This window comes from Piliocolobus tephrosceles, chromosome 6 (assembly GCF_002776525.5).
Source record: "Piliocolobus tephrosceles isolate RC106 chromosome 6, ASM277652v3, whole genome shotgun sequence".
NCBI classification, from domain to species: domain Eukaryota; kingdom Metazoa; phylum Chordata; class Mammalia; order Primates; family Cercopithecidae; genus Piliocolobus; species Piliocolobus tephrosceles.
Window position 1 is genome coordinate 147,631,368 of NC_045439.1, and position 17,972 is coordinate 147,649,339.

The following is a 17,972-nucleotide window of genomic DNA, read 5'->3' on the forward strand; positions in this document are numbered from 1 at the left end:
CTGTGGAGAAGTTTGGTGGATTCTCAAAGAATTACCATACGACCCAGCAATTCCACTGTGAGGTATATACGCAAAAGAACTGAAAACATATTCAATGTTCACAGCAGCACTATTCACAATAACGAAAAGGTGGAAACAACCCAAATGTCCATCAATTGATGAACAGATAGACAAAATATGGTATATCCATACAACAGATGATTCTGCCATTAAAAAAAAAGAATGAGATACTGATATATGCTACAAGTTGAAAAAACCTTGAAAACATTATGCCAAGGGAAACAGACACAGAAGGTCACGTTGTATCATTCCATTTATATAAAATATCCAGAATAAATAGGCAAATCCATAAAGTAGATTAGTGGTTGCCAGAGGCTGGCGGAAGGGGAGTGGAAAGTGACCACTTACTTAATGGGTACAGGTTTCCTTTTGGGAAATATATGAGGTTACGGTTGTACAACACCGTGAATGTACTAAATGTGACTATGCTGTACATCTTAAATTGGTTAACTTTTTTTTTTTTTTTTAGAACCCTTTCCAGGGGCTGGGAATTGCAGCAAAATAACCGGTCGTTCTTTTTTTTTTTTTTTGTTTTTGAGATGGAGTCTTACTCTGTCACCCAGGCTGGAGTGCAGTGCCGTGATCTGGGCTCACTGCAAGCTCCACCTCCCGGGTTCATGCCATTCTCCTGCCTCAGCCTCCTGAGTAGCTGGGACTACAGGCACCTGCCACCACGACCGGTTAATTTTTTTGTATTTTTAGTAGACGGGGTTTCACCATGGTCCCGATCTCCTGACCTTGGCCTCCCAAAGTGCTGGGATTACAGGCGTGAGCCACCATGCCTGGCCCACAGTTCACTTTAACCTTGAACTCCTGGACTCCAATGATCCTTTCACTTCTACCTCCCAAAGTACTAGGGTTATGGCCATGAGCCACTGTGCCTGGCCAGTTAAAGTGGTTAATTTTATGTTACGTGAATTTTACATCAATAATAAAAAGGCAGGAAGAAAACCAGACACAAAATATGTTAGAAAAAGGGATATATTTACAAACCAAAAAATCTCCAAATTCCCACTGTAAGGAGGTAGCAAGTATGAGCAGGTCTCTTTAGAAGCCCGACCTCACTCCTATAGAAACCCCAAGTACCAGCCCATGGGGTCAGCCCTTGCTCTATAGCCCATCCTTGTCACAACCCAAGAAGCAATCCCTCCATTGGCCACACCCCTCAGTCTTTTTGCCAGTCATCCTGTGCCCAGGCAGGCATTGGTGAAAAGTACTCAAAGCCTGGCCCTTTATAGCGTAGGGCATGTAGGAACATCACAAGGTCTTTGGGCAAGGGATCCTGTCGAACCAGCCGGCACTCTGCACAGAGTGGGTCTGCCTCTTGATTCATGACATCTGTTTCAACTGCCTTCTCTGGTGCCAAGGCTATTGTGTCCAACTTCTGAGGGGCTGCCTCAGCTACTTCCTCCATCTTCTGGGCAGCTGCAGCCAACTCTTCCAGGCTGTCCTTGCCCAACTCTGAGGAGGGGGCCGTAGAGTCTGTGAGTCCTGAGGACAGGTCACCCTCATAGAGATCTAGCCCATCCAGGCTCTGTTTGGCCTGGTGCTCTGCTACCAGGTCCCGTAGCAATTCCTCATCTGTCTTGAGAATGCGGCCGCCCCGGCCTCGGGAGGGACCCCAGGCAACTGAGTTGTAGATGGGGTCGTTGAGAATGGGATGGCCCAAGAACTGAAGGTGGACTCGAATCTGGTGTGTGCGGCCTGTGAGTGGCCGGCACCGTACCACACTGGACTGGCCATTGTAGCTTAGCCTCTGGAACACTGTCTCACAGGGCTTGCCCCGGGTATCTACACGGCACACCCCTACTTTGTAAGACACCACTAAGATGGGTTCTTTACAGGTCACTTCCTCAGTGGGGAACTCCCCTTCCACCCGGCACACGTACTCCTTCTCCAGCTACATAGGAGGGAAGAGGGAGAAAGTCAGTACAAAGCCTAAATTCATGGAGTCCAAACCCTTTGTGGAGTGATAAGGACCAGTCTCAGAAGATTCAAATTCCAATTCTACCATTTGCCAGTTTTGTGATCTTGGGTACATTACTTAACCTCTAAATCTGACTAACTCATCTAGAAAATGTGAAATTAGAAAAGCATTTACCGACTGGGTGTGGTGGCTCACACCTGTAATCCCAGCACTTTGGGAGGCTGAGGCGGGTGGATCACCTGAGGTCGAAAGTTGGAGACCAGCCTGACCAACATAGAGAAACCCTGTCTCTACTAAAAAATACAAAATTAACCAGGCGTGGTGGCGCATGCCTGTAATCCCAGCTACCTGGGAGGCTGAGGCAGGAGAATCGCTTGAACCCGGGAGGCGGAGGTTGCAGTGAGCCGGGATCGCACCATTGCATTCCAGACTGGGCAAGAAGAGCGAAACTCCATCTCAAAAAAAAAAAAAAAAAGAAAAAAAAAGAAAAGAAAACCATCTACCTCATTGGGCTGTGATAAGCAGTCAGTAAGTTAGGCTCTAATGTGCTTGATACTAAGCCTGGTATAGAGTATGCACTCAATAAATGTATTATGATTCAGATTCAGAATTACAAGTCTCAGGACAACAATCATTACCATTAAACTCTTCTACCCAAGCCTTTTCCAACTACATCTAGAATCTTTTCACCAAGCAGGCTCTCTCATAATCTTAAAAGTCTTGCTCAGCATTTTCTTATGTTAATTTATTTCTTTGAGACAGAGTCTTGCTCTATAGCTCAGGCTGGAGAGCAGTGACACGATCAGGGCTCACTGCAGCCACAACCTCCCATGGCCAAGCAATCCTCCTACCTCAGCCTCCCAAGGTGCTGGGACCACAGGCATGTGCCACCATGCCAGGGTAAGTTGTTTTTTTTTTTTTGTTTTTTTGTAGAGACAGGGTCTCCCTATTTTGCCCAGGCTGGTCTCAACCTCCTGGGCTTAAGTTATCCTCCTGCCTCAGCCTCCCAAAATGCTGGGATTACAGGTGTGAGTCACCATGCCTGGCCTTGTCAACATTTTAAAGCTTCAAAATAGCAAACTACTAAGAGAGGCAGTGTATGCCATCTCTAAAGATTTTTTGGAAACATATGAGATATCCTGCGTGTGGCACTTTAGGTGTTGACCTGCCTTAAGGTAGGAAGGACTGCCAGATAAATATGAAGGACCACTTTAGAACTCCGTGATGCCCTTTTGACACAGAGCACTCGTGAGCCCAAGAAGTGGCCTGTGGAGACAAAAGCCTGACTCACCTGCCGGTCCCGAACCTGCTCGTGAATTCTCTCAGAGACTGCAGCTGTCTTGGCAAACATAAGCACCCCTGAGGTAAGGCGGTCAAGCCGATGCAAGGGGTGTAACTCCTTCAGTTGGTGCTCCTTGCCTAGGATGAAGATAACTGTGTTGTGTCGGAAGCGGCCACAGGGGTGAACGGGAATGGAGGAAGGCTTGTCTACAACCACCACATCTTCGTTCTCAGCTAGCAGGCGAATGGGCTCTGCTGTGACTGGTGGCTCATGCCTGTGCACTGTGTTCCGCAAGAAATCATTGTCCTGTCAAAGACATAGGTAATAAGTCAGCCCAGGGACCGCAGCCTGTAATCAGTCAACTTCATACCGAGCTTCCCCTGTTCCTTACTGACATGGAAAAATGGTGAAAGCACATCTTGGGCAGAAAAGCAGTGTGCAGAGTGTGATCTCATTTTGTAAAAATATAGACAGACACAGGCAGATAGCTGGCACTGAAAAAGTACTGGAAGGACATACGCAAAAATGTTAACTGTGTTATCTCTGGGTGGTGAGATTAGGAATGTTTTTTGGTTTTCCTAATTGTTATTTTCTCTACAATAAAGGTATTTTAAAGGTAAAATTTTTAGCCAGGTGCAGTGGCTTATGCCTATAATCCCAGCATTTTGGGAGGCTGAGGTGGGTGGATCACAAGGTCAAGAGATCAAGACCATCCTGGCCAACATGGTGAAACTCCATCTCTACTAAAAACACAAAAATTAGCCGGGCATGGTGGCGGGCGCCTGTAATCCCAGCTACTTGGGAGGCTGAGGCAGGAGAATCGCTTGAACCTGGGAGGCGGAGGTTGCAGTGAGCTGAGATCGCACCACTGCACTTCATCCTAGGCGACAGAGCAAGACTCTGTCTCAAAAATAAATAAATAAAAATAATAAAGGTAAAATTTTTTTAATGGAGGAAAAAACCTCCATAAATCATCACTGATCACGATCTTGAACAAACAAAACTAAGGTTTAAGTCCAGGGATATGGGCTGTAGACCAGGATTTGCCACAGGCTTGCGACATGCTCTTGGGCAAGTCATTTATCCTCTCTGGGTCTTCATTTCCTGTGGAATGTGAGGGTTAGAACAGATCTGTGCTTTTAGAAATCGGGATAGGAGAGGGAATTCATCAATTTATGATATATTGACCCAAATCGCTTGATCAATGAAACAAGTTACTCCAAAACCATCCATTTCCCAAATGCTGTAATCGCCTTTTCTCCACTCACAACCATGGTAAACCAGTGTTACTGACAGGTAAACAGTGTTACTTCTGACAGGGGTGTCTGGTACCTCATACCTGTGATGGAATTTTAAAGGAGTCAAAGCACTGGGCTAAACAATTCTAGTCTCTATCCCTGACATCTCACAATTCTATTAACATATCAGGCTCTGTGTTAAACAGTTTAAGTAGTAGTTACAGGAACACAGGCTTTGGTAGTATCACTGTCTGTAGCCTTACCCCTGTGAGTTTCCTTAGTTTCCTCAGAGGTAAAATGGAGTAGCAATACCTACTTCACAAGGTTGTCATTAGAATTAGACGTTAGTGGACATACAATGTTTAACTTTGTGCCCAGCACACAGTAAAGAGACATAAATGATAGCCCCTATTATTACTATTTGCACGGAGATCTACAACGCAGGATAAAGTGATCAGTGCCCTTGCCACAAGACGGTGTTTAAAGGAATTATGAGAATTCCAACTTCTGTCCCTTGGAAACAAGCTGCCTTGAGGAAGAGGTTAAACAGGCTGACTCCTGAAGCACAGAGCCGCTGTCCACTTGTGGAGGTGGGAAACGGGGGCTAAAAGAGTGTTCCAATTGAAAGTGAGAACGCTTTAGAATTGCCATGATTTTTTTTTTTTTTTTTTTTTCTTTTTTTGAGATGGAATCTCTGTTGCCCAGGCTGGAGCACAGTGGCACGATCTCGGCTCACTGCAAGCTCCGCCTCCCGGATTCACGCCATTCTCCTGCCTCAGCCTCCCGAGTAACTGGGACTACAGGCGCCCGCCACCATGCCTGGCTAATTTTTTTGTATTTTTAGTAGAGAGGGAGTTTCACCATGTTAGGCAGGATGGTCTCGATTTCCTGACCTCGTGATCCACCCGTCTCGGCCCCCCAAAGTGCTGGGATTACGGGCTTGAGCCACTGCGCCCGGTCTAGAATTGACGTGATTTTAATCAAGTACCTATGCCTCACTAAGCCTAAAAAAACAAAACAACAGAAAACAAAAAAACAACAAGAAAAAACCCTGCCCCTTTTCCTCTCCCGCTTCTGGCCAGCCCCATCAGGACTCCACCTTGAGCACGATGTTGAGATCCTGCACCGGCTTCTCGTTGAGGTGCAGGCGGCCCGCCCGGACCGCGGCCTCGTAGTAGGCCAGGGGCTGAGCTCGGAACTCAGTGCTGAAGACGTGCAGCAAGCTGTGGCCCACCCAGCGACCTTTGCAGTAGGTCCGGAAGTCAAAGTAATAAGGCCGCACCTTACGCAGGCCGCCCTCGAAGTAATAACTGGTTTCTGCAAAGTGCTCATCTCCGAAGCTCACGCCGGTCCGCCGCTTCTTCGGGGGCGGCACGACACGCTCCCCGGTTGCGCCCCGTCGCTTCTTACGCTTGCCCGGGCCTGGGGCTGCAGCCGAGGGATGCTCCCCGCCTACTGGGGCCGGCTCCACTTCCTGGCCAGCCGGCTTCGGGGACCCCGGGGTCGGCTCAAGCCTCGCGTCGCCACCAGCGTCACCGTTTTGCTGATGCGGCGCCCTCAGCCCGCCCGCTGTCCCAACCTGGGTAGACAGTGTTTCTGCCATTGGGCCCTTAAAGCCACTCCAAGTCCTGGCAAAGCTAGGGCGCCGAAGGTCGCAGCACCAATGTCCGAGAACGCCGAACCATCCGCGGCCGCCCAGCCACATAACCATGTGGCCCCAACTCTACTCCCAGAGTCGCAATCTGAGGACGTCACTCGGCCCCAGCGAATCAGGGAGGCCCAGTCCCGAGGCGGGGTCTGCGGTGAGTGAGCGAATTGAGTTGGGGTACTCGAGTTAAATTAGGTGAATTGAGTGAGCGTAGAGTTGAGAGATTGTAAATGTCTCACCAAAAGTGACCTTACTCAGACGTCTTCCTATTAGGGAGATACGACGTTATTTATAAAGGAAACCCTTGGAATTGCTCCGTGTAAGGCCACGGCAGGAGAAGGTCGTGTAGATTCCGAGTAATCCCTTGGGTCTGGAGAAACTCTTGAAAGGAGCTTTATTTAAGACAAAACAAAAACTAACAACCAGAATAAAGAGTGCTCAGCTCTGTGAATATACTAAAACCCACTGTATTGTATATTTTTAAAGGGTCAATGTTATAGTATGTGACTTATATCTCAGTAAGATTGTTATATATGTATCTAAAACACACACGAGCCCACCCCAGAAGCAATGTGTTCACACCTGTTTCCCCCTAACAGCATGAGAAAGATTAGGGATCCCCATTCGCCTCCCATATGCTTCCATCCTGAGATTAAAACTGCAAATAGATCAGAGGATATATTGCGAGGGTTCTTAAGTGCAAAATAAACCAACTCTGGTTAACTTAATCAGAGAGGGAATTATGGAAATAATATTAGTGCCTCATAGAATTCACAAGACAGCTGGAGAATAGGCTCAGAAAAAGGGCCAAAGCAAAGGAAACCAAGCCTTTTGAGAGCCTGGCTTCAGGCATGTCCGGGAAGAAACCCATTTGGGAATCAGTAGACACAAGATACTATGTTGTGCCAAAGGACCCTTTTTCCTGCAACCCTGCCACCCCTTGGAGACCCCTAAATCTCCCTGTGTCTCTGTGTCCCTCTCCCAGGGTTCAGAGTCCTGCAGGGGAGGACTTCCATCAGCCAAACCTCACTGGTCTAATCCCTCACTTTCAGGGTGCCTGGAGATGGAAGAATCTAACCCTCTTTTTTTTTTTGAGACGGAGTCTTGCTCTGTTGCCCAGGCTGGAGTGCAGTGGGGCCATCTCGGGTCATTACAATCTCAGCCTCCTGGGTTCAAACTATTCTTCTGCCTCAGCCTCCTGAGTGGCTGGGACTGCAGGCGCCCGCCACCACACCTGGCTAATTTTTATATTATTAGTGCTGGGATTACAGGCGTGAGCCACTGCGCCCAGCCAAGAATCTAACCCTCTTTGGTATCCAGAGTGGGATTCTTCCAAATAAGGAGGCATTTCAATGTTAGTTTGCCAAAAAATAAAAACAAAAACAAACAAAAAGGACACAGTCTAATTCTTGTCCTAGGCATTTGTATTCTGGAGAGGAGAAAGGGAAATCTTTTTTAGCTAAATTCCTTCTTCAAGTCATCAGTCTCACTAAACTAACTGAGGGACTGCAGCTGAGGTATTCACAGCTGCAGAACTCCATATGCTGAAAAGTCTGATTCCTGACTACCTCCAGAAATAAGAGGTAGAATTTTCCATTGATTGTGGGGTATGTTAGAGCAAAACTACTTCACAGGAGGGACATCATCTCTCAAATGTGTCATCTCATTAAGATATTTACAGTGAGAGCAGAACCTTATCCAAAAGAAAAGTATGTATTCTTAGCTAGCCTCTTTGTTCCGTAGGATTGGGGTGGGAGAATTAAATCACTTAATTCAAGTAAAATACTCGAACTAGTGCCTGGCAAAACTGTGGAGACAGAAAACAGCAGAATCTTGTTCCTCCTCCCCTTCTGACCTACTAAATGAGAATCTGCACTTTAACATGATCCCCAGGTGATTTTTCTGCATATTAAAGCTTGAGAAGCACTAGAATAGACCATGTAGAGTAGACATTTGTCATATTCTATAAACATCCAGAATCTTCTGAAAACCTTTGTTTTGGGTGGGGAATTTCTCACATTACATTACTGCCCCCAAGAGGTAGAAGCCAGAGCCTTCTCAAACTCTCTGACAGCTTGGACATAGGCATTTGACCTGGGCTCTATCTCTTAGACAGAGGCTTTGGTTCAGAGGCACACAACCCTGGAAGCAGGCCCAATGTCAAATCCATGTCTAACAAGGTAGCATTGGAGGCATCTAATCTGGGAGGCCAACAGTAGGGGAGGTTCTTGTGTCAAGTGCCTAATCAACAAATAATGCCAGCTATATATGTTCAGTGACTGTGGGGTGTTCCCTAGCAGTCTCTCAGTGAGGTTTAGATACTGTTCCTGGCTGTATAGAGCTAAAGCCTGACTCTCCACCCACCTTGAGGTCTGTGAACTACTTAATATTCTTCAATCCTGTGGTATACAATAGGGTCACCATTAGCCATGTGCTGTACAATAGCTGCATGTGGCTAATTAAATTTAAATTAATTAAAATTTTTAAAAGTTTTGAGACAATATCTCACTCCCATCACCCAGGCTGGAGAGCAGTTGCATGATCTTGGCTCACTGCAGCCTCAACTTCCCAAACTGAAGTGATCCTCCCACCTCAGCCTCCCTAGTAGCTGAGATGACAGACATGTGCCACCATGACCAGCTAATTTTTTTTATTTTTAGTAGAGACGAGGTTTTGCCACATTGCCTAGGGTGGCCTCAAATTGGGCTCAAACAATTCATCTACCTTGGCCTCCCAAAGTGTTAGGATTACAGGCTAGGCGTGGTGGTGCAACCTCCGCCTCCTGGGTTCAAGTAATTCTCCCCTGCCTCAGCCTCCTGAGTAGCTGGGATTATAGGCATGTGCCACCATGCCCAGTTAATTTTTGTATTTTTAGTAGAGACAGGGTTTCACCATGTTGGCCAGGCTGGTCTCGAACTCCTGATATCAGGTGATCCACACCCCCCTCAGCCTCCCCAAATTCTGAGATTACAGACGTGAGCCACCGAGCCTGGCCAGGAACTGAATTTTATATTTTATTTTAACTGGGCGCAGTGGCTCACATGTGTAATCCTAACACTGTGTTGTTTTTGTTGTTGTTGTTTTCTTTTTCTTTTCTTTCTTTTTTTTTTTTTTTTTTTGAGACAGAGTCTTGCTCTGTCACCCAGGCTGGAGTGAAAATTATTTCCTCGGCCGGGCGCGGTGGCTCAAGCTTGTAATCCCAGCACTTTGGGAGGCCGAGACGGGTGGATCACGAGGTCAGGAGATCGAGACCATCCTGGCTAACACGGTGAAACCCTGTCTCTACTAAAAAATACAAAAAACTAGCCGGGCGAGGTGGCGGGCGCCTGTAGTCCCAGCTACTCGGGAGGCTGAGGCAGGAGAATGGCGTGAACCCGGGAGGCGGAGCTTGCAGTGAGCTGAGATCCGGCCACTGCACTCCAGCCTGGGGTGACAGAGTGAGACTCCGTCTCAAAAAAAAAAAAAAAAGAAAGAAAACTATTTCCCCAGCCAAGTTACTTCTGCTGGTGGTTGGCTGATGTCTTTCATCATGTGTTTCTTGGCAGAGAGTAACTGGTGTTGACCCTGGAAGTTGGGGGTGGGGAGGGGTTGTATCTCAATGAACAAGCTGGTATCCATCCCCTGAAGGATACCAAAGGTCATCTCCTTTAACAACAACAACAACAAAGCATTCTGACACACACTTCTCATGACCACTCTCTCCTTTATGTACTCTGGCCACACTTCCATCATATACTGTATAACCTCTTTTTTTTTTTTTTTTTTTTTTTTTTGAGGCAGACTCTTGCTCTGTTGCCCAGGCTGGAATGCAGTGGTGCGATCTTGGCTCACTGCCATCTCTGCCTCCTGGGTTCAAGCGATACTCCTGCCTCAGTCTCCCGAGTAGCTAGGATCCCAGGCACGTGCCACCACGCCCAGTTAATTTTTCTATTTTTAGTAGAGACGGTGTTTCACCATATTTCACCCAGGCTGGTGTCGAACTCCTGACCTCAGGTGATCCACCCGCCTCCGCGTCCCAGAATACTGGGATTACAGGCGTGAGTCACCACGCCCGGCCGTCTATAACTATTTACTGTTATTTGTAAACTTTTATGCCTCCATGGCGGACCCCCTTCCTACATTACTAAGCTGTAAATATCTCCAGGACTTATACCAAGTCATATGTGTCTTAAATTCACGCTTAACACAATGCTTAGAACACAGCAGGAGCTTGGTATCTACTGACTAAATGAATAAAGGAAAGCTTCACAATTTGATGAATGAGACATGGGTCTCCTGGGGGAGTAAGGAAAGAGCCGCGGAAGTGCTCTAACTTGGGTAACGAAGGGGTGAAATTTTTAGAAGACAAAACACCGGCAGAGAGAATTGTGGAGAAGGTGAACTGGCTCTGGCCACCAGGAAAAGTCAAAAGTCTTGGAAACTGGACTTCCCTATCCAAGCAGGGACTGGAACCCTGCATCTACAAGGAATCAACCCGGGGGGGGGGGGGGCAATGCTCGGGGTACGTGACTTCACCGTTTCCCGGCAACCAGAGCCCCGCCCACCGTTCGCCTCTTGCTGCTTCTCACTTCTTCACCCCCGCTGAACTCCTCTGGACCAATCGACGCACAGAACATCGTCGGGTGGGAAGGTAGTTGGAGGACTCCTGGGCTCCGTCACTAGGTGACTCCGCCCCTCCCGATTTCCTCCTGGCTGCAGGCGACAGAGCTGAGCCAAGCGTTTACTGGGCAGCTGTTGTGGTAAGTGAGGAGGGGCTGGGGTGCCCAGCGTTTTGGATCTCCCATTCTGGCCCGGCCCCGTAATACCACATAGAGGCCTTGGGACCTGATTCATCCCGTCCAGACAGCCCTAGAGACCTGAGCGACTGAGGCCTGGGATCTGGACGCCGGAATTTCCTGCGCGGTTCTGGACGCCCTGCCCTGGGGTAAGGGGCCATGCGGGACTCTGGTGTGAGCAAAGTTTTGGTTTTGGGTGGCTTCAGACGACTTCGGGTTGGGGGTTCACTGTAGCCCTAGACATCAGTTCACCCAGGACCGCCGTCGCATATCTGTCCCTTTTACTTCCGGCCTTTACGCTGGCTGTGCTCTGTCTCCTGGCTTTATTCAGACCTTGCCTCAGGCAGCCTTCCTGATCTCTAAGTCCCCTCTTGAAAGAAGGTGTCAGCCTATACTATATGCCTAGATAGTTATAAAAGCCTCTGGGCTCTTTGCCTAGCTTTTCCTACGTGCCCTTGCTTGGGCTGATTTCGTTATATTTTCCAAACAGGCAGGATAGTATTTGATAAAAACATGGATTCTGGAGCAGCACAGATCTGGTTTCCATTCAAGGATTCCCCACATATCAATAATGTGCCCTGGAGCAAGTTACCCTTCTGAACCTGTTTTTTCATCTGTAAAATGGTGAGAATACCTACCTTTCAGTGTTTGTATTAAAATAAGAACGTGAGGCATATGGCTGAACTGCATGCGCTGAGCACACAGCCCTTGCATTGTGACAGTACTCTCTGACAGACACTTTTTACCAACCAGGATCTTCATTTGTAGCGCCACTGCACTCCAGCCTGGGCGACAGAGCGAGACTCAGTCTCAAAAAAACAAAAAACAAAAAAAAGAAAAAAGAATTTAATTGACTAGGGATAGAACTGTTGCATTTTGGAGATCTTTGGAGAAAAGTGCAGGCTGGTTGTCCACACTGGAAATGCCCTAGAGATTCGTGTGTGTGTGTGTTAAAATACATGTAGCATAAAATTAACATGCAGCATAAAACTGAGCTTGCAGTGGCTCACTGCAAGCTCCGCCCCCCCGGGTTCACGCCATTCTCCTGCCTCAGCCTCCCGTGTAGCTGGGACTACAGGTGCCCGCCACCATGCCTGGCTAATTTTTTTTTTTTTTTGTAGTTTTAGTAGAGATGGGGTTTCACCGTGTTAGCCAGGATGGTCTCGATCTCCTGACCTCGTGATCCACCCGCCTCGGCCTCCCAAAGTGCTGGGATTACAGGCGTCAGCCACCGTGCCCGGCCAAAATTGACCATTTTAACTATTTTTGTGTGTATGATTCAGTGGTGTTCATATTGTTGTGCAACCATAACCACCATGCATCTCCAGGACTTTTTCATTTTCCCAAACTGAAACTGTGTACCCATTAAACAGTAACTCCCCATTCTTTCTACCTCCCAGCTCCCACCATCCTATTTTCTGTATCTATGAATTTGACTACTCAGGTACCTTATATAAGCAGAATCACAGTATCTGCCTTTTGTGTATGGCTTGTAGGATTTTCTTTTTTTTTTTTTTTTTTTTTGAGACGGAGTCTCGTTTTGTCGCCCGGGCTGGAGTGCAGTCGCGGGCAAGCTTCGCCTCCCGGGTTCAGGCCATTCTCCTGCCTCAGCCTCCCGAGTAGCTGGGACTAAAGGCGCTCGCCACCACTCTCGGCTAATTTTTTGTATTTTTAGTAGAGACGGGGTTTCACTGTGTTAGCCAGGATGGTCTCGATCTCCTGACCTCCTGATCTACCCGCCTCGGCCTCCCAAAGTGCTGGGATTACAGGTGTGAGCCACTGCACCCGGCCAGGAATTCTACTTTTATTTTTATTTTGTTTATTTATTTATGAGACAGGGTCTCGCAGTGTCACCCAGGCTGGAGTACAAGTGGCATGATCACCACTCACTGCAGCCTCTATCTCCTGGGCTCAGGTGATCCTCCCTCCTCAGCCTCCGGAGTAGCTGAGACTACAGGCATGTGCCACCACACCTGTCTAATTGTTGCATTTTTAGTATAGATGGGACTTTGCCATGTTTCCCAGGCTGGTCTCGAACTGCTGGCCTCAAATTATCTGCCTGTCTCAGCTTCCCACGGTGTTGGGATTACAAGCGTGAACCACTGTGCCCAACCTTATGCTGTATTCTTAAAGCCAGTTCTTACTCACTTGAGCTTCTGTTTTACAGCGCAGATTCCAAATGAAAATGTTTGAGAGCGCTGACTCTACAGCCACAAGATCTGGCCATGATCTCTGGGCTGAAATTTGTTCCTGTCTGCCAAATCCTGACCAAGAAGATGGTACCAACAATTCCTTCTCAGACTCCTTTATGGATTCTTACCCTGAAGGTGAAGGCCAGAGGGAGGTGGCTGACTTTGCCGTCCAGCCAGCTGTAAAGCCTTGGGCTCCCTTGCAGGATTCAGAAGTGTATTTAGCATCTCTAGGTAAGTTTGACGGCTCTAGGTAAGCATATTGAAGTTCTGTGACATCAAACTTGGTTTCCTGTTCTTTTTTTTCTTTCCTTTTCTTTTTTGAGACGGAGTCTCGCTCTGTCGCCCAGGCTGGAGTGCAGTGGTGCTATCTCAGCTCACTGCAAGCTCCGCCTCCTGGGTTCAGGCCATTCTCCTGCCTCAGCCTCCCGAGTAGCTGGGACTACAGGCGCCTGCCGCCACTCCCGGCTAATTTTTTGTATTTTTAGTAGAGACGGGGTTTCACCATGTTAGCCAGGATGGTCTCGATCTCCTGACCTTGTGATCCGCCCTCCTCGGCCTCCCAAAGTGCTAGGATTACAGGCGTGAGCCACCGCGCCAGTTTCCTATCCTTTTGTGTTGTTGTTATTCCTGTCACATGTATCTGTCAGATATAATTCCAAGGGATGTTTCAAGCTGGCTGTTGGGAAGCAGCCCCGTTTTCCTTGAACAGATCTTTTTCTTTTTTTTTTTTTAAATATTTTGAGACTTTCACTCTTGTTGCCCAGGCTGGAGTGCAATGGTGCGATCTTAGCTCATGGCAACCTCCGCCTCCCGGGTTCAAGTGATTTTCCTGCCTCAGCCTCCTGAGTAGCTGGGATTATAGGCTCCTGGCACAACACCTGGCTAATTTTTTGTATTTTTAGTAGAGATGGTGTTTCATTTCACCATGTTGGCTAGGCTGGTCTCAAATGCCTGACCTCAGGTGATCCACCCACCTCGGCCTCCCAAAGCTCTGAGGTTATAGGCATGAGCCACTGCCACTAGCCGAGCAGCTCTTTAAACAGTTTTTGTCACTTCCTGCTTCTGACCAGTTCGTCTAAATTCTGTTTGATTTCTTGGCATTCTGTAGAACCCTCTTGCCTACTGTTGGTTGCCCATATATTCAAATAACAAAAGTGTTAAACCTTATGCCATCCTGCAAGAAAATGTGATGGCCCCAGGGCTACATGTGGATTTCTGATGCTAGAGTTTGAAAAACGTAATAAATTGATTGATTGTTGAGAATGGGAGCATATTGACATAAGATTCATTCTGCCTCTTGTTAGCCATTTTATTTTAAAAATATTTCCTGAACACATTTTTAGTACCCTGTTCTGTGGCCATAGTATAAGTATCTAGAGAGATTCTAAACACAGGGGAGAGATTCAAATTGTCCCATGCTAGGGGAAAAGGAAATATCAGTCTAGGGCAGTGATGGGCAGTCTTTAGAATTGTAATATCCTTTTATTGTGGAACAACCATGAGATCCATCCATGTTTCACGAGACCAAACCTGGGAGTAAGGCCCACCTTGGCCTCCCAAAGTGCTGGGATTACCGGCGTGAGCCACCACGCTTTGGTCCTAATTTTTTTACTTCAATAGCTTTTGCTGTGCAAGCAGTTTTTGGCTATGTGGATTAATTGTATAGTGGCGAAGTCTGAGATTTTAGTGCACCTATCACCCAAGTAGTGGACATTGTATCCAATGTGTAGTTTTTTATCCCTCACCCGTCTCCAAAGCTCCCCACTTCTGAATCTCCAAAGTCCAGTATACCACTTTGTCGTTTTTTGTTTTTTGTTTTTGAGACGGAGTCTCATTCTGTCACCCAGGCTGGAGTACAGTGGCACGATCTCGGCTCACTGCAACCTCCGTCTCATGGGTTCAAGCAGTTCTGCTGCCTCAGCCTCCTCAGTAGCTGGGATTACAGGTGCCTGCCACCACGCTTGGCTAATTTTTGTGTTTTTAGTAGAGACAGAGTTTCACCATGTTGGTCAGGGTGATCTCAAACTCCTGACCTCGTGATCCACCCGCCTCGGCCTCCCAAAGTGCTGGGATTACAGGTGTGAGCCACCGTGCCTGGCCAATATACCACTTTGTATACCTTTGTGTACCCATAGCTTAGCTCCCACTTATAAGTGAGAACGTATGGCATTTTGTTTTCCATTCCTGAGTTACTTCACTTAGAGGATAATGGCCTCCAGCTCCGTCTAAGTTGCTGCAGAAGACATTATTTTATTCTTTCTTATGGCTCAGTAGTCTTCTATGCTGTATATATTCCATATTTTCTTTATCCACTCATTGCTCGATGGGCACTTAGGTTGCTTCCATATCTTTGCAATTATGAATTGTGAAACATGTGTGCAGGTGTCTTTTTGATATAATGACTTCTTTTCCTTTTGTAAACACCTTGTAGTGGGATTGCTGGATCAAATGGTAGATCTACTCTTAGTTCTTTGAGAAATCGCCATATGTTTTCCATAGAGGTTGTACTGATTTACATTCCCATCAGCAGCGTATAAGGATTCTCTTTTTACCACATCCATGTCAACATCTATTGTTTTTTGACTTTTTAATAGTGGCCATTCTGGCTGGGGTAAGGTAGTATCTCATCACTTTGACTTGCATTTTCCTGATGATTAGTGATTTTGAGCATTTTTTCATATGTTTGTTAGCCATTTGTATATCTTCTCAAATCCCATTGAGAAATGTCTATTCACGTCATTTGCCCACTTTTTGATGGGATTATTTGTTTTTTTCTTTCTGATTTGTTTGAGGCCCGTGTAGATTCTAGATTTTAGTCCTTTGTTAGATACATAGTTTGCATAGATACATAGAAAGAAAATACATAGTTAGATACATAGAAAGAAAAATACTTTCTCCCATTCCATGGGTTGTCTGTTTACGCTGATGATTATTTCTTTTGCTGCACAGAAGCTTTTTAGTTTAATTAGATCACATTTATTTATTTTTGTTTTTGTTGCATTTACTTTTGGGATTTTAGTCATAAATTCTTTGCCCAGGCTGGGCGCGGTGGCTCATGCCTGTAATCCCAGCACTTTGGGAGACCAAGGCAGGTGGATCACAAGGTCAAGAGATCAAGACCATCCTGGCCAACATGGTGAAACCCTGTCTCTACTAAAAATACAAAAATTAGCTGGGCGTGGTGGCGCACGCCTGTAGTTGCAGCTACTCAGAAGGCTGAGACAGGAGAATTGCTTGAACCCGGGAGGCAGAGGTTGCAGTGAGCCGAGATAATACCATTGCACTCCAGCCTGGGCGACAGAGCGAGACTCCGAAAAAAAAAAAAAAAAAAAAAAAATCTTTGCCTAGGCCAATGTCTGGAAGAGTTTTTCCTAGGTTTTTGTTTAGAATTTTGGAGATTTCAAGTCATATCCATCTTTTTTTTTTTTTTTTGTTTGAGACGGAGTCTTGCTCTGTCGCCCGGGCTGGAGTGCAGTGGCCGGATCTCAGCTCACTGCAAGCTCCGCCTCCCGGATTTTCGCCGTTCTCCTGCCTCAGCCTCCCGAGTAGCTGGGACTACAGGCGCCCGCCACCTCGCCCGGCTAGTTTTTTGTATTTTTTAGTAGAGACGGGGTTTCACCGTGTAGGCCAGGATGGTCTCGATCTTCTGACCTCGTGATCCGCCCGTCTCAGCCTCCCAAAGTGCTGGGATTACAGGCTTGAGCCACCGCGCCCGGCCATATCCATCTTGAGTTGATTTTTGTATAAGGTGAGAGACAGGGACCTAGTTTTATTCTTCTATATGTGGCTAGCCAGTTTTCCCAGAACCGTTTGTTAAATAGGGTGTCCTTTCCCCAATTTATGTTGTTGTATGCTTTGTCGAAGATCAGTTGCAAACCTGGGAGTAATTTTTTGAGGAAGGAAAGGCAATTCAGGTAGAAGGAGCTTCTGAGGAAAGACAGAAAGAAGAGTCAGAAGAAAGCTTGCATGATAGCTAAGAAATATCTTGCGAAAACAAAAGGGATTTTGTTAATGAGGTACTGGAGGAAAAAGATATGAGAAAAACATAGGTGGAGAGATAGAAAGATAGGGAGTAATGTGAAATTGCCAGGAAGCCACCAAAGATAGGACAGCAATGCTTGCAGCCATGGCCTAAGGGATGAAAATTCTGTATGTGGTAGCCAAAGCATCTGTTTAATGATGATAAGGAGAAGAGGCAGCAGTCGGATAAAGCTAAAGAACCAGATCCCTTGGCTTGTTGGTGCTCTATGACGAGGGCTTCCAAGAAACTTTCATGAAAGTTAGGCATGGTGGCTCACACCTATGATCCCAGCGCTCTGAGAGGCCGAAGTGGGAGGATCACATGTAGGCCAAGAGTTTGAGACCAGCCTGGGCAATATAGTGAGACTGTCTTTACAAATATATTTTTAAAAATTAGCCTGAAGTGGTAGATGCCTGTAATCTCAGCTACTCAGGGGGCTGAGGTAAGAGGATTGCTTGAGCCTAGCAGTTGTTTGAGGTTACAGTGAGCTGTGATCATGCCACTGCACTCCAGCCTGGGTGACAGAGCAAGACCTTGTTGAAAAAGAGACAGAGAAGAGAAAGAGAGGGAGCACTTTGGGAGGCCGAGGCGGGCAGATCACATGAGGTCAGGAGTTCAAGACCATCCTGGCCAACATGACAAAACCCTGTTTCTACTAAAAATACAAAAATTAGCCAGGTGTGATGGTGTGCACCTGTAATCCCAGCTACTTGGGAGGCTGAGGCAGGAGAATCGCTTGAACCCAGGAGGCGGAGCTTGCAGTGAGCTGAGTGAGATCGTGCCATTGCACGCCAGCCTGGGTGACAGAGCGAGACTCCATCTCAAAAAA

General features: G+C 46.9%; 2 protein-coding genes across 12 annotated transcripts in view; one reads left to right on the forward strand and one right to left on the reverse strand.

Moving 5' to 3' along the window:
• Nucleotides 1-1,023: 1,023 nt before the first annotated feature.
• On the reverse strand, nt 1,024-6,257 carry RPUSD2 (RNA pseudouridine synthase domain containing 2). 2 transcript variants are annotated; one of them, XM_023189421.1, is made up of 3 exons: nt 5,790-6,257; nt 3,279-3,575; nt 1,024-1,960 (listed from the first exon to the last, which is right to left on the reverse strand). In XM_023189421.1, exons 1-3 carry the CDS (start codon nt 6,216-6,218, stop codon nt 1,226-1,228), a joined length of 1,461 nt encoding a protein of 486 aa, XP_023045189.1. In that variant the 5' UTR covers nt 6,219-6,257; the 3' UTR covers nt 1,024-1,225. The 2 variants fall into 2 exon arrangements, with proteins under 2 accessions (XP_023045189.1, XP_023045188.1); XM_023189420.2 differs by having other exon boundaries at nt 5,607-6,251.
• Nucleotides 6,258-10,759: 4,502 nt separating this feature from the next.
• CCDC32 (coiled-coil domain containing 32) overlaps nt 10,760-17,972 on the forward strand; it is a 33,913-nt gene continuing 26,700 nt past the window's right edge. For 3 of the 10 annotated variants that reach the window (XR_002725732.3, XR_002725733.3, XM_023189389.1), the window contains exons 1-3: nt 10,838-11,079; nt 11,421-11,554; nt 13,098-13,353. Coding sequence is in view for 2 of the 10 variants with exons in the window: in XM_023189389.1 (XP_023045157.1) it covers nt 11,552-11,554; nt 13,098-13,353 (259 nt within the window). In the remaining 8 variants the exon portion in view is untranslated. Of the gene's footprint in view, nt 11,080-11,420; nt 11,555-13,097; nt 13,354-17,972 lie in introns of all 10 variants that reach the window. The other 7 variants (XR_002725737.3, XR_002725734.3, XR_002725736.3 and 4 more) reach the window with 7 other exon arrangements.